Here is a 17,322-nt window from a genome sequence, read left to right as displayed (position 1 = left end):
ACTTGACACCGCCCAAGGTCTTTCATGCTGGGGGCGTGTATACCTGGTTGACGCGGCTAGGAGTTAAAGTGAGTCAGAGTTTGGAGGAAGAGGATGGATTTCTACAAAATTCACGCGGGTTGCTTATGCGTTCTTGTGTACTGTTCATGGATTTCTACTAGCAAAGGTAAGTTATGTATCTGACCCACCTAAGACTGAGAAGAATGTGTTACTAGTAATAACTAATATAGTGTAACTCACTTATGGAGTAGTTTAATGGTTGAGCAAGGCAATGCATTCTGGTTTCTATTGTACAGGCATCTGACACCATCCCTGCATACAGTCTATACAACTGACATGGTTTCATGTGGACTCTCGTCGATTTAACTACATTAGAAAATACCCCTCTAACTGATAAACTTTTAATTAATGTTCCTGGCTTCGTTGTAAAACAATATCAGCCCTCCAGTGGCATCCCTCCCCACCAATACAACAATCACATGTTCATGTCATTGGGGTACCTGTGTATGCATAATTTAAGCTCTGTCCTCCCGTGAATTTAGATATATTTACTGTTATATGACTAGCCCACGCCCACACGCTCAAAGTTTGGAATGTATTAATTCCTTGAACATTAACGACTCAGTCAAATTTCGCCAACGTTGCCAGAAGCAGGAATTACTTGTTACTTTCTGAGAGTTTCTTTCCACATTCTTACGGCAGGTCCCGTGAAGATCGGGTTAGAATGGCCTTCAGTAACATATGTTTGTCGCAAGACGCCACTAACGAGTTCGGGTGGTCAGGGTTGCTGACTTGCTTGACACAATGTCATCGTATTCCAGTTGAGGAGATCGATGCTCATGTTGTTGATCACTGGCTTGTCTGGTCATGACTTGATCATTGACAGTATGTCGCCAAATGACTGGAATATTGCCGATTGTGACGTTAACCACCAACCCACCAACCCACCAACCCACCAGCCCAACAACCCACCACCCCACCAACTCACCTACCCAACAACCCACCAACCCACCAACCCACCACCCCACCACCCCACCACCCCACCAACCCACCAACCCACCAGCCCACCACCCCACCACCCCACCAACCCACCAACCCACCTACCCAACAACCCACCAACCCACCAACCCAACAACCCAACAACCCAACAACCAACAACCCACCAACCCACCAACCCAACAACCCAACAACCCAACAACCCACCAACTCACCAACCCACCAACCCACCAACCCACCAACCCACCAACCCACCACTCCACCAACCCACCACTCCACCAACCCAGCAACCCAACAACCCACCACCCCACCAACCCACCACCCCAACAACCCAACAACCCACCAACCCACCAACCCACCAACCCACCAACCCACCAACCTTAAGACAGGTCGCCTAGGTGGCACGTCACAGCCCAGGTATCGAGGCCCGTTCCCAACGTCAGACTGTACTCACGCATTTCTGTGAAATAGTCACCCTGTGCACACTGTAAAGATTAAGCTAATGCCACTAATTTGTGTGAGTGAGTGAATAAGATCCACTGAATACTCGGGTACTATACCCCATATATACACACTGTGTACCTGTGTCTGTGATTGTGTGGATGTCTATTCATCTTGTCTCATGCCCAGACGTTCCGGCGTGTATGTGTCTGTCTGAATGTCTCTCTGTTTGTAAGTATGTATATCTACGTGACTGTTTGCCTGTATTTCCGCCTGCCTGCCTATCTGTTTGTGGGTATTAGTATAAATCAGCTGGAATGTGCACTCCTCCCTTTTTAACGTCCACATTATGAAGTTCAATGATTTCCACCATCGTGACGTTACCGGGGGGTTAATGAAGAATGAGAAACAAACCACAAAACATATCAAAGCACAAATTGAAAGATACTCTTTGAAGCATAAAGTTTTGCACGGCTGGTGTATATATATCCGATAGCATGTCAGCCACTGAATAGGCGCATGGGCGTGTATACATTGATTCACGTGACTCGTGCTGAGGTTACCTACTGAGGTATATATAATGATCCTGTATGAGTGCTATGAAGAATGTTTGTAATATTCGAGGTCTAATTACATTGAATCACATAGCTATAAATGTACAACGAACTTAGCTAACTCCCCAGAACCCCCACCCAAACCGTTTTTTTTTCACATTTATATGTACACATTATGTAATTAATATGGGTAAGTGTGAAATGTCTGATAATCTAAGCTACAGTCTGGTAGGGAGAAAGGAAACGTTAAAGAAGGACTTTACTGAGGAGATATTGTTGCACAAATGAGCATTATGTTATTTTTCGTATTTGAAACAGACCGTGGCTTGATGCAAATTAATGTGTGATGATATTGTGTTTCAAATACCACTTTTTAATTGCCCATTTTGAAAACAGACTTAGCCTTATTATAAATGTCTGCGGGCGTAAAAATAACAACTTTAATATTCAAAGTATAAAGGATGTAGCTGCCATGGAGTCTCACTATCACTATGAAAACAAACAGGTAGGAGGGATCGTCTCAAAAGCGCAACCAGAACAGGTGTAGCAGACGATGGCTTGGATCGGGGATAGAGAAATCAGCTTAAATAAGATAAATCTATAAAGGAATTAAACTGGGGTAGTAGCATGATAATTTAAATTGTCATAACAATTTATATAATATCTAGTCCTGTCGATCTTCGGGTGGCCATGCTATCTATACATATTTTGAGACGTTTAATAAGATGGCTGAATTAAGTTCTTCTGTAGGTGCCATGCTCTTCTATATATCTCAGCAGAGCCTTTGCGAAAGAAAGACACGTAAGATGTTAATTAGCAGACGAGGCACATTCAATCCACGGGAAAAAGCATAACATTTTTTAGATGGCCCCTTATGCCTGTAGACAACACGTGCATTTCTTGCCAGGTGAGCCGGAAGTCCGTCGTCATACATTACTGAGCGACCTAACAGTGATGCTAATTTTTCTAAGTTTTGTTCCATTTTACGTGTCGACCATTCTCGATATCTCCAGGGAATACGTTCCGATAAGTCTTCACTATACCCTGGATGCAGCTATCTATAGATTTTGGGAAATCATACAGACAAATTTCTAGGTCCGAAACCTTTAAAAAATATACGCAAGAACTGCTGCTACCTCTTTCAGAGAACGTCTGCATGGTTTGTTTTGCCAACTTTAATAAGTGAAAGTGAGTTGTGATTGGTTCGTTCATCTTCCAGCGTACACACCTGACTGGATGAAAAGCCAGCCAAAGGAGGTAATACATTTATCGGGCTGAGCCATAGATGCATCCAGGGTAGTGTGGAGACTTATCGGAACGTATTCCCTGGACATATCGAGGATGCGAGTAGACATGTTTATCTGGATGTACGATAACGCATCCCACAGAAGGCCCTGTTATGACGATATGGGTTATTTTGACACATGCTATTTGCAGTTGTGAAATATTTAGGGATGTTGTGTAACAGCCTAAAGAACAAGGCGTTTTCTGTTTCCGACAGTACTTTAAGCATTGCACGACTGCACAGAGAAATATCATTGCTTCATATCCATTGATCTTCTAGTTATTGCTTAACGTCAGAGCCACTACCAGCACCCAGGTTGTACAGTGTGCATTATATAGGTAAAAGAGGAATCACATGATCCGGGCCGTCCCAATAGATGTAGGGAACGTGTACTGACAGACCATATAGGGAGTGGGAACCTCCCGTGAGTCGAAGAGTAGTCAGTGATAGACAGCAAGGGTAGTGTGGGCCTTTCCTAACATGGGGTGTACTCGATGATAGACCATATGGGTAGTGTGGGCCTTTCCTAACATGGGGTGTACTCGATGATAGACCATATGGGTAGTGTGGGCCTTTCCTAACATGGGGTGTACTCGATGATAGACCATATGGGTAGTGTGGGCCTTTCCTAACATGGGGTGTACTCGATGATAGACCATATGGGTAGTGTGGGCCTTTCCTAACATGGGGTGTACTCAGTGATAGACCGTATGGGTAGTGTGGGCCTTTCCTAACATGGGGTGTACTCGATGATAGACCATATGGGTAGTGGGACATCCCGTGAGTTGAAGTGTACTCGATGATAGACTATATGTGTAGTGGGGACCTCTCAAAACTCAGTGTGTACTCGACAATAAACAATATGGGTAGCGGGAACCTCGTGGTGTACGGGGGCTGGACCATGTGGATAGTGCAGGTCGGCCGACTGCAGTCAGGCTTCACTGCATCAAACGTAGCCAGTATTTTTTTGCCATTGCAAGACAACAGAACAGTTGTCTGACACAGCGACCAGCCGCAGAGCCAGATACAGCTGTACTAGAATTGCGTAGTATTTCACTATCACCAGCTTCCACGTCAGTGGGGTCAAGGACACTTTTCGCTTCTCTGTATCTCTATACAGACGGAAGACTTCGTGTTCACATGCAGTTTTGATTTCGGTAATGCAATAGTGTGGGAAATGTAACGACATATCGTAACACAGATGACATTCTTCAGACTCCCATTACCATTATATAAATCACATTGGTGACGTCATTCACTTGCTCGCTCCATTATTTCTTCAGGAATGGAGCGATGGTTACCAGTTTCAGATATGAAATCTTGTTAGTTCGTGGGTGGCTTATTAAATTACAAATTCTTTGCATGCAATTTAAGTAGGATGCAATACCCTCGTAACTCTCAAAACAAAACCCTCGTAACCCTCAAAACAATAGGAAGTTACATAGACATTACCCTTTACGTAACATGCAACCTCCATTTCACAACACAGCACTGTGTACTCGGTAACACTAACGCCGACTCTTTGTTGACAAAATGCAACGTCCATGAACCTCAATGGTCCCCGGGGTCTCAAGATCTAAACCACTACGTGATGCTGTTGATAACGTCTACTGGTACGATCACATCGGCAACACCCACAACGCCTCAATAACTTCGCACACGCACTGCTGAAAAAGGTGGGGCATGGACAAATCCACCACATATTTGGTGTCCTCAGAGTGACATTGCTGGAATGTAGTTAGAAGCAGGGAGAACCACACTCACTCACGACATAGCAGAGTGAGTATGGTTCTACCCTGATTCTATCTATATAGCATCACGGCGACGGACACGGGAAATGGGCTTCACACATTTTACCCATGTGGGAATCGAACCACTAGGCTACAACCCCAGCGCCCCATATGACATCAGAAGGCCAGCACATTATAATCTGTGCGGTAGATCAAACAGCCACACACACAAGCACATGACCACCTCGGACGGCATATAGCACATCATGTCGTCTAGTTGCATCAAGCAAATATATTACTCTCACCGTATACCAGAACGTTGGTCGTCATGCTTAAATCACTACGTCCAACTCGATAATTTAGAAGGTTTGTGACATGAATTGAATAACACAGACTGGATTTGTCCAGAAATTACTAATGTACTCGACCTTCTCTTCAGGGGTTCCAGTTCTCACAAGTTTTCCCGACCCTCCGATAGATGGGAAACCGTTCACCTTCACATGCACAGAGAACGGAGGGTTGGATCCAAACCTGGTCGTTTGGTACAGAAACGGCACAGATAAGAATGTCCGTCCCACTTCAAAAACCATTATCTTCGGCAACGTCGTAAAAGACCTGAACGTCACCGTCAGTAGCAACCAATTCAACCTGACCTTCTTTTTCCTGATAAGTCAGGAGAGAAATGTTCAATGGAGGTGCCAACACAGAGGCGAATCAAGCAACACCGTCACAGTGTCGACAGCTATTACTCAAAATGAGCGTGAGTACAGCCAAATTCTATCATCGCCTTTAGCAAGATTCCAGCAGTATCATAGCGAGGGATATCAGAAACAGACTTTACATATTGTATCCACTTGGGGATGAACGCGAGCGCATAAACCACTGGACTATCCGACCGTTCATATAACCATGTGTCATTGTCCTCATAATGGAAATTTGTGTGTGCCATATGTATGAATGAATAAATGAATGGTTTTAGTTTTGTTTGGTGGTCTGTAAATAATAGAACCTGGAATAGACAACACCTCACTTGCTGAATATAGCAGTGTTAGCCAAATCTTTCCATCACCCAATGTCACAGTACTCTAATTTGATGCGCTGAGTTGCGTCCCTTTCGTAAGTCATTGTGGGTAAAAACTTTGATGTAAAGCCAACACCATTGTGCTGAAACCCAGGCATACTAAGAAACCTGTTGTTTATTAATATATCCATGCTGCACACGCACAAAATGTCCAAATTGCCACTCACACATGCGTGCGCACATACACATTGTAATCTGATGACCCAGGCAGACGGTACTGAGAAACCTATTAGACACAGGGTAGAACCATACTCACTCACTGTTATACGTCGTGAGTGAGTATGGTTTTATCCGGTGTCTAGCAATATTCCAGCTACGTCACTACGGGAACTCCAGATGTACGACGTTAAGCTAAACTCAATGATCCATTCATTCCATTGGTTTGAGAAAGACGGAGAAACTGGTTTGCGATTTCGATTTCATTTGCTTTATTTATTTATGTATACATATGTTGCATAAGGAATGGTGCTGATGTTTGTCTGTAGCTACAGCGGCCAGCGCTACAGCCACAACTGATCTGTCACCCATCTACACCCTCGCCGGCATCGGAGTAGCAGTTATCCTCGTCACCATCTTCATCGTCATTATCGCTGCGTGCAGGAGCGCCCAGAAGGGTAATGTGTAGAGTAGTATACACAATGATGGTAAGGGAATCGCATGGGTGCACCAGGGCTTCGGAACCGCCAAACGACCACCTTGGCTTCCACAGCCATGAAAAAGAACAGACTTTTGTGCAAATCTAGTTCCGGAAGACAAAGTGTGGCTCTACAAATTCCACTGGTGGAAGTGCACTCCAATTAGAGATCCAATTGGATATACAAAGTAAGTCAGGAACGAAGTTACCGCATGAAGCCAAGGTTAATATCTGATCAGGTCATTTGTGTCTTCGGGAAGCCAAGTGGAAATATCACATATAGCAAGGTAGATATAAGAGAATAATCTAACGCAGTAAAGACCCCAAACCACAAAGACAACTTCCAACTTGGCAGAAGTCTTTGAGACCAGGCTGGAGAAGTGCTCCGGCATCTTGCTTTCTGAATAGTGAACCAAATCCTGGAGCGAGCGGGCCACACCTTCAATGAGTGATACCAGATTCCTCACTAATTTCTCGAATTCTATTTGTGCTTTGGCAAGTTTCTTCTTAGATGGCAAGTTTGTCGATTTCGTTTGCCATTGCCTGGCTACAAGTATCTGTCTTGCAACATGTGGTTCCTCTTCGCTTCCCAAAGGGACAAACGGCCTGATCAGATAGGCTTCCGTGAAGACTTGGTTCCTGACATTTTTTTCATATTTACACATCCGCAATACCTCTAACTGGACTGCACTTCCACCAGGAGAATGTGTAGTGACGCTCTTTCAACTAGATGTGCACAAAACTCTAGTCTTGGCTGTGAGAGCCAAGGTATCCGTTTGTAGGCTCTTAGGCCATGTGCACCTATGTGGTCCCATACCGCCATCGTCTATACTACTTGTAGCGTGTGACTAGAGTGACTGGGTGTGTGTGTGTGCTAAGAGTGGGTGAGTGTATGAAAAAAGAACTAAAATGGGAAATTAACCTTCTTCCACCCCTAAAATCCTTACCAAGACTTGGCGAGTTATGGAAGTACAATTAGTAAAATAAGGAAATAGCGTTCATGTCTTAAACTATATTCAGTTGTAAAGTAAGCCCTCACTAAAATAAAAGATGTTGTTTCATGGTCATCTATCTGTTCTGTGACACAGCTTATCAGGAGCAGTGTCAGATTAACTGGCACATTTGACTTTTTCAGATCAGAGACAGCGAAGTAGGCGATCAAGGTAAAACATTAATTGAAGTGCAACACTTTGATGGAGCTATTTACCGTTCTGAAAGCAGAAACAGACAAGATGCAACAGCTTAGTCCCTTAGTGGCGCTAGGGTAGCTTGATCCGCAGAAGGGGATGACGTTTCCATGAATCATATGGAATATATTGTTTGAGTGGTCTCCATGCACACTGCTGTTTAGTAAGCTGACGTTCGGCCGTCCTCCATCAAGCTGACACCCAGTGAAGTATCTGGGAAACCGTGAAAGCAGAAGTTACTCACTCACTGTCCTTCTGGTCAGACAGATTAGATTTGTTTGGTGCTTTTAAATATACGATGTGGATCTTCGGTTACAATATTATCACCAGACTGGCTGGTTCAGGGTCCCTTATTCACAGGACTCAGCTTCAGCTAGACTAAATATAGCAGTATGCTGCGGCAAAGAAAGAAAGAAACACATGAAGCTACACATCTGTATGTCATGTAGTTAGATGTCAGATTCGGTATGACATAAATATTGATACAAACATTTCTCCACAACATTCTTCACGTACATTTTCAGCGCCAGCAGCTTTGTCAGTGACAGACGATCTATAGGTAACTATAGCAACCTGTGAATTTTAAGTCTCTTGATGGGAAGAAGAACGAAATATTGCAAACATCCTGAATCGTTTATGCAGTCTCAGACTATATGTCGAATCACGAGCATTCTTGTTTGCTAGAAATGTGTACATCTTAAAACCCATCTTAATTAGATGGGTTGTGCTGATTAAGAAGTATCTGTTGATAAAGGTTTAAGGTATGAAGGATACTTAATAACATGGTTTTATTTTATTTCATCTGAGATATGGTCCACCACGATACGTACAGGCCCTACTTAGGCCACAGGGTGACACCAACAACACGAGGATGGCACAACAATTTTGTCGGTCAGTATCCCAACATGTGATCGTCCTTCAAAGTCCTAGTCCATACATGTTTGGGTGCGTCCCATATATGAATGAATACTTGAACCAATGAATGGATTATCGGCACAATCATCTATAGCACATTAGTGAAAGTAAGCTTTAATGATGACGTCAGGCAGACATTGATATGGCATATTTAGTGTGTTTAGGCGTGCTTAAAGTTGACACGATTTAGCACGTGTGCGCGTACGAAAGAGCTTGCGCATGCTGCTTTTTTAAATATATATATATATTGTTTGCATGTATTGTTGTATCGAAAATGTTTATAAGTTTTATTTTACTAAATAACATCAATTATACCCATGTCAGTGTTCATACAACCCTGCTGTCCTAAAGTTTTGTACCTACCGTTTGCTGGATATTGTCAGTGAACAAACTCACAGCAGGGCGACAAGGTACGGGAGGTAACTATTTCATCTTGCATCCCACAAACTATTTATGTTGTCTGTTAAACTTCGCCGGCATTTTGAATATTTACCGAAGATGCATAGTAATGTGTTCTTGTTTTGTTTCACCTCAGACATGGTGGACAACGATATGTACAGGTCCTACCTCGGCCACAGAGCAACACCGGCAACACGAGTATGGCAAGATAATTTTGTTGGTCAGTACACCAATATGTGAATGAATGAATATAGTTTTACACCCCCTTCAGCAATATTCCACATTGTACCCATGTGGGGATCGCCGCCACATGGTTGGAATAGTGCTTAGTGCGGCGTAACACTAAGCTGACTCACTTCCATGTGGGGATCGAGTGCGGGTCATGCCGCCATTTGTCAAAATTCTTACTATGCATATTTGTGTGTGTCATATGTACGCCTCGAGTGAGTGAATGCATGGTTTTTGTTCTGTTTGGCTGGTTGTTTAACACCACATCCAGCAATATCTCAGCTAAATGGCTGCGGTCTCTCAATAATAGAGTCTGGACCAGACAATCCAGTGATCAATAGCATGAATATCGATCTACACGACTGAGATAAGATGGCATGTGTCAACAGAGTCTAGCATGTCCCCAGGCGAAGGGAATATGCGCATACGTAGACGGTCAAATTCGCGAGCACAAGAGTCGATGTTTGTTCTAAATGTTGCCTAAACATGTTTGGAATTTTTTGTGATATATCATCACTTTAAGCCATGGCAAATTTATGGAATTATGGAATAACCCAAGTTCAGCTTTTCAATAATTCCTCGTCCTAAACTTATATAATTGGAGCTATGGCATACACTTGCAGTAGGTCGATATGGTCAGGGATTACGCAACATCAGTTGCATTGTAGTTTTACTTCAATTACTATATATATATTCAGTTAGTATATTATACTACTGCTGGACAAGTATTAGATGAGCCAGCGCAGTGAACGCGTATGTGACAAGCAGGCGGAGCAAGTAATCTGGACGAATACACTTGGTTGATACAAGTACGTACAAGAACGTGCAATACATGCTGACCTTGGCGTGAAATCAATACCGCTCCTGTTTAACACGTGTCTCGTTGTACGATTTAGTTCAGCAAGACACCATCACGACACGATTTGCACGAGGAAACTGATCTTTTCAATATCTAGACGACAACCTGTTTCCCTCTTGTTTCAAGTGGTTGGTCAATGTTCTGAAGGTCGTTCCCATATAGGCAAATTTGGGCCATTTGTCAGGTCGTGGCTCATCTAACACTTGCCAAGCAGTAATTCGACGTTTTTAACAGTTTCTTTTTAGGTTAAGTTTGGTTAAACTTTGTAATACCAAAGCAGATTTCCAACGTCTAACCCAGCAATTGTTGTTTTGTTTTAGACGTATACAATCAGGTGATCAAGCCGAGGTACAACGACTACCAGTACAGCGTGGGAAGAATGGGGCGATTCTAAACCAAATCAAGACTTTGGCTCCTTCCTATTAAAGATATATAATAATGTTCAGATCGCTAACATAACGAGCATTGGATCATTGGATACTCTAAACATGTTCTGTTTTATACACGATAGCGGAAGGTTTAATTTCCCCGTCCATGTGAAATAGAATGTCAGCGCAAAAATACCCCTCAGTCACATCGATAGTGCAGTGATCTCTCGTTCATCGCTGGAGAAGACACAGGCGTGTTGAGCAGTGTGTTTGGTGGCTGTGTTTGTGCATCCTCCTCTTGACGCTGGGCCTGTCTGTGTAACTCTGTGCTCCCTGTTTAACAAGAACACGAGAGAGTATCATCGTCACCTGTACATTACATATGCTGTATTTGGCATTAAACGGTCCACTAACGTGTAGGTGCTGGGCCTGTTTAGGTACATGTTAGTTTCACGTGCCAGTTACAAGGTACGAATTTCATGATCATCATCGTCGTCATGTTTATAATCGCCATCGTCATCATCGTCACCTGTTTAATCGGCATTAAACGGTCCATTAAAGTGTAGATGCTGGAACCCTTTAGGGTTGAGATCCATTCACTGTTCACACCGAACAGCACTGTCATTCGTCTTATTCTCTCAACCATCGCGTCTTCCATACATGTGATATTTTTTAAATAAGATATGTTTTAATTGAACTAATCTAGAAAATAAAAAAAGATCCCTGTCCACCATGGATGTTTGGAAAATATTATGTATGATGAAAAGTGATACAAAGAAACATATACTTAGCAACATTGTCGCACTCTCCAGCTATGTGACAGCGATATATCAATATATTTTTATTCGAGTTTGGGCGAGTCAGTCCAGTGATTCACGACATGAGCATCGATTTAGGCAAATGGAATATAATCACAAGTGAACTCCCATATTTGCTGAACAATTTGCTGAAGACCAAATTCTAACCCGGATCTACACGGATCGGTGTGAAAAAGAAATATAAATTGTACTTCTCCTTTCTCCAAATGTGAAGCACTGGTTTGATAAAATGCCATTGTCCAACCAATATATCGTAATCATTCATACAAGCTCCTTACTTGACATCTATGTACACTAGAGCAGAGAATATCACATATCCTTGACATCGTGAATTTTTCTTCACTGTTAGAACAGAGTGGCAATATTTCGTTTGATGTGTACGATTACGTATTAAAACCGCGCTTTCCGAATTGCCAATTCGAATAGGATAATTGTATGAACATTTGGTTATGAATAAAATAAATAAAACATAATTGCCTTGTAATTGTTTAGTCATATTGAGTGTCAGATTTATGGCATGTATACCATAGGGGATAATCGTTAGATAGAAGCAGCAAAGCTCCCCCCACATCCTCCAGAAATCCGTGCTAAAAGAGTTTAATACAATTGTGACTGTACATGTATCATGAGATTACGCCAGCATCGGTTTCAGCAGTATAACAGCTGTACGACGTTGTCATAAATGGGCACTGTACGCTATTGCTGGTTTTTAAACGTGGATGGTACTATGATTTTCATGCTGCCGTAATCTTTATGAGCGTTTGTTTTGTACCAGATAAAATTGTGTATGTGACAGCGTTGTGAAGATAACCAAGTTTAGGCAAAATATACATGGCTAGACAGATTTAAAAATACCTTTGGTCAAATGCTCATTCGCTTTAAACAACCCAGAAACAGCACCAGCCAAGCATTAAAGTTGAGGTTACAAATACCCTTACGCACGCAGTACGAACGATCTTCGATGGTCTTGTCCAAGGTATCTATAGTATATATGATATATTTTCAAGACTGGGGAGGTTGAATCGATGAACTGTTTTGTTTAACACTTGCGTGGATCATTATATCGATCACTGGATTTTGAGACTGACTTGATGTTGTACACATTTTGTACATACTGGAATTTTGCTGGATGTAGGCGAGTAGGTTTTTGGCTTTTTCAGTATTTAGCAGGATTCCAGCAATAGCATGGCAGAGAACACTAGAAATGGGCTTATAAACCGACACTGACGTCACTCGATTGTTTTTTTCTGTCGTACACATTCTTCCATTATATCCGTCAAATCTGAAACAATCTCGCCTCCTCGGGGAGTTCTCTTAATCTCTCTCACCCAAGCATTATCTTAATAACAACAGTAGTATATACAATGGGGGTTTTAAAACACTTTCAAGAAAAGTCTCTACAAAGCCTTATTTACTAAATAAGGCTTTGGTTGGGTCCTTAGCTCTTGCTACTATTACCTCTACTACTTAACGTGTGTTGGAGGTAACACTGTGCCTATGTCACGTTTATATCAATGAAACAGTTTAACGTGAACCGCCTATGATCTCTTTGGTGTTCATAATAAAGGCTTGTTGGGCTTTTTGTATCCCCTGTTCTATGTACTTTTTTTTCTCGTCCTCACTGATAGCAGACTTACGAGATTTGGACCGAATATCTTGTTTCATTCCGTTATATTTTGTGAGTTCAGAGAGGATTGAACGAAACTCCTCTTCTGAGATCTTACTATCAGAGAGTGCCGTGGAAATACGCCCACTTACTGTGTTGAGCTTTGCTTCGGCCAGAACCCTGATCTCGTCGTGTTTCAATGCCTTACGATGCAGTCTGCGTGATACTAACTTAAGCGCCAACCCTAACACCCCTGCCACCCCAGCTGTTATTTCAATACCTAGCACTATAGGTGCAGCCACGATGGTAGCCAACAACCCAACACCTGCCGCCCCTACTCCCATGCTGGTTGCCATAAGGGTAGTGTCAGCCCCGTCCACGATATTGAAAGCTCTATGGTACTTTTTACATAGTGCTTTCCGCGTGTCACGGTCTTGTTCTAGTTGGCGTTTCACATCACATAACTGCCTCAAGCGGAACCCATCTACGGTTTCCAGCGTCTTCGCTACTTCCTCTACGACTGGGTACAGACCCATCCTATAATATATATTATGAAAGATATTTTAATTGGGTTTCAGTTAAAAGTCTATTAATGAATTTGAAGTCTACAAGATCTAGATTATTAGTCAGGGTAATAGGTGAGAGTCTAATAGAATTTCCTGTTGTAATAAAAACCCCACTGAGGCTTATTAAGCGGTTTATAGGGTCCGCGTGGGTATCCTGTTGTATAACAATACGACAATATTGGTCTAGGTGTTCGTCAAACCAGTGTATTGACACCCCGGGTAAAATTTGGTGTACTCTTGAGGTGTTTTCATTGTCTAAATAGGAAAAGAAGACTTCTATGATGAGTGTGAAAGGGACTAATATTCTATCAAGATATCTGCTATAAGTACTATTGCTAAATGTTAATTTATTTTTTTTTACAGACTTTAACCTATTTTTTTCGATACCAATAGTTATCATGTATAATTCACTCTCCGGAATGAAATCCCCGGGCCAGATACCGTTATTCCTAATCTTAGAGACCAACTCCAATCCTCCCACCCCCTCTTTTAATGTGATATAAGGTGAGGCGAATGTTAAGTTGATCAGCCATTTGGGCTCTTTAAAATCTGATAACGACACCCGTCTGTACACGTTGTCTTTGAAGTGCAGGATATATAAGGTGTCTTCCTCACCAGGCTGATCGAATCCCTCCGTATCTCCTAGGTCGTTAAGCGTAGTGTTGGGATGATGACTGGTCATTATTATACTATTACGATATAATTTCCAACTGGTTTTCTGATAATAATTCAGGGGTGAACTTCATACCCATGAAGTGTATGTTGTCAGGCAGGAAGATCTTGGTTAGTGATATCTTGTTTTCCATGATCACGTTGACCCCCTGCAGACTGGTGTTGGAGCCGACACCCACCCGCACGTAAACGTTGCAAACTTGATACTGGTGTCGTTTCCCCCACCCAAGTTTGATCCCCTTCACGATCTCGATATCATTCCCCGATGGTTCCCCTAGGTAGACTTTGATGATCAGTGTTGAGTTTGCCGTTAGACTCTCTAGTATACTGACCACGCCTTCGAATTCAGACACCAACTGTAATGTCACGTTTTGTATGGCCGGTTTACTCGATAGCATGTGGGCTGCCATAGTGTTGAGTGGGCTGACGACTACGCTACGTCTCTGAGTTGGGACGTAAGCCACGAGCAGGGTTCCATTGTTCACGACTTTGTTTAGGTGGTTGTCTTTGTTATCAGTAAACACGTAGGGGGAGCCGAGCCTAATATTGAGAAACCAGTCATTATCGGGTAACAACACCCACTTATCATCTTCGGTGAAGACGAGCATATATGGCTTGTTTCGGGCGACGGTAGTGCTCTCAACATCGTCTAAGTCGAACAGTTTACCCCCGAACGATGGGTATATTATCCAGTTATTACCGGTGTTGACAAGGGCGTACTTAGTGTTGATTTTTGCTCTTGTGGTATCTACTATATCACTTAGGGTTCTACCGGAGGGGACTTCAACGCGTTTGTAAATGTTGTTTTTCAGTTGCAAGGCGTACGATTTACCATCTACTCCGGGAGCGTCGAAACCGCGTGTGTCTCCGAGGTCGGAGATCCCGATATTGACGCATTTTTTCACTCCGGGCCCTTGTGCGCTGGTCATTTTACATGAAGCGTTAAGCTGAGGTATCCTATATTTACAGGATTATGATTTATATCTAACACCGATATTATCAGCTCAGGTATGTTGCCCTGGGTTAATCTCTTATACTGCCGTGGTGAAAACGACTCGGTTCTACCGTCGTTGTATTTCTCAGTTTTCACCGGCACTGCTCTCAGTATAGTGGAAGGGTGACCTCCTTGAATGTTGTACGTTGTGCTCACCTGACCGAGATGAATGTACAGCTCTCGGTACGGTACTAGGTCGGGTAACTTCGTGCCTGTGACGGTTGTTGTTGGTTTTATCTCGTCAGGAGACATACCGAGTATCCTCGCTAATGGTCGGCCGAGCCTCAAGGAGGTTCTTCCGTTGTTGATTAACACCACTGTGCCGTTTGAGTCGTTCATCTTGAGTTCGGCTCCCAGGGGTTTGAAGACCTCGTCGTTTAGAGAGCACACGCTGTAGTAGCCGTCAGTTATCTGACTGCGAGTTCCACTGACGAACAGCTTATTGTTGCTGGCGTTGATGTTAGTCCATTGCGGTAGGTAGGTGATATCGCAGAGTGCGACTTCGAGTTGGCCTGACGTATTATCGATCGCGTGCGTCAGCTGAACGGCCTCACCGCTCGTTATTCCTGGAAGTGTTATGTACATATTATAATATATAAATTATATATTATAATATGGACTTAGCACACTTGAAAATCGTGGTGGTAGGTAGTACGGGGTTTAAAGCAACCTTTATTAATATCTTTGAAAACTATATCGTGACCGTTAATAACGCGCAGGCGGTGGTAAACTGGAATCAAAACCCAATGCAGTTTTGGCAGAACCAACTCAACTTTGCTGTGTGGTGTGCGACGACAGGGTCAGGTGTGACACTAGACTACGGTATAGACGAACTGAGTAAGGCAGTCATTTTGTTTCATATTTATTATCAAACGAGACGAATATTGAAGGAAATAAGTGCTCCTCTTCCCCAAGATAAAGCGTGGAGTATGACGAATAACCCCTATGATAAACGCGCTTATGAACGTGTTTGTGGGGAGTTTGAGATTCCAACGAATAAAGACTTTCGCCTTCCTGGTGTGAACCATGGTCTCGGTATAGTTCTCATGTACTTCTACAGGTCCAGAACATATATGGGCGGTTCTGCAGATGGTTCATACAACCCAAACCGTCATACATTTACAGGCCCCACAACGAATGAAAAGATCCATGTCAGCTGTATAAAGCAAACCAATCCTCATGCAGCCACAGCCTGGACTAAAATGATCTCAAAAACATCGAAAGAATTCACTCGTGCTGGTACAATACGCTTGAACGACTCGATTCGAACGTACGTGTGGGCGCTGTTGGGTGCGCAGTCGATGACGCATTCCAACATCCTCGGTAAGGGAACTGCTTACGACGCTCAGAAACAGTTCGTTGCCAACGTTGAGGATGCTATCAATTCTCCAGTTGATCTCCCGCGGGCCATCGACCGTTACCAAAACGTGTTACAATACGCCAGATCGAAAGTCAATTACGTGTTCGGCGTGGGGCTGTACATGGCTCCGAGTGATATGCAACTGAGAGTAAAAAAAGTGGTGGGTTATAACAACAAAATAGTCATAGCCACGGCGGATCAAAAGTTGGGTATCAACCCCGATATTAACACCCCCTATATCCCACACATCCCACCACGTGAAACGGGTATAGTGGCGCCACCCCCGGAGTCTAAAGTTCATGTGGGGGTACCCCCCACACACCCCCATATTCAGGCCTCCAATCATATTGATAATAAAACGGCCCTGGTGGTTGGTGGGGTAGCTTTGGGACTTATTTGGTTAAAAATTTCTTAGCCGCTACGTACACCAGACCCGCCACGGCGACAATGGCTGCCCACAGGTTTTGACTGAGCCACGTGGCAGTTTTAGCCAGAGCGCCCAACAACCACGAGACGATGCTACCCAGGATGCCGGGAAGGGCTTCGGCGGCTTTACCAGCTAGTTTAGCTAGGCGTTCCCCGAGTTTTTTTATCCAGTCTTTAACCCCACCGCCGCCGGCAGGCCCTGT

At 43.3% G+C, this 17,322-nt stretch overlaps 1 protein-coding gene across 2 annotated transcripts; it reads left to right on the top strand.

Annotated features, from left to right (window-relative positions):
* The first annotated feature begins 76 nt into the window (after positions 1 to 76).
* On the top strand, positions 77 to 11,965 carry LOC137279195 (uncharacterized). Of its 2 annotated transcripts, XM_067811728.1 has the most exons (8): positions 77 to 166; positions 5,446 to 5,766; positions 6,573 to 6,701; positions 7,857 to 7,884; positions 8,433 to 8,467; positions 8,716 to 8,799; positions 9,359 to 9,442; positions 10,630 to 11,965. In XM_067811728.1, the coding sequence occupies exons 1-8, from the start codon at positions 94 to 96 to the stop codon at positions 10,701 to 10,703; spliced, it is 828 nt and encodes a 275-aa protein (XP_067667829.1). In that variant the 5' UTR covers positions 77 to 93; the 3' UTR covers positions 10,704 to 11,965. The 2 variants fall into 2 exon arrangements, with proteins under 2 accessions (XP_067667829.1, XP_067667905.1); XM_067811804.1 differs by lacking the exon at positions 9,359 to 9,442 and having other exon boundaries at positions 85 to 166; positions 10,630 to 11,959.
* The last annotated feature ends 5,357 nt before the right edge of the window (positions 11,966 to 17,322 follow it).

This window comes from Haliotis asinina, chromosome 1 (assembly GCF_037392515.1).
Source record: "Haliotis asinina isolate JCU_RB_2024 chromosome 1, JCU_Hal_asi_v2, whole genome shotgun sequence".
NCBI classification, from domain to species: Eukaryota; Metazoa; Mollusca; class Gastropoda; order Lepetellida; family Haliotidae; genus Haliotis; species Haliotis asinina.
Note: the sequence above shows the minus strand (reverse complement) of the source record. Positions and strands in the feature narration are given on the sequence as shown.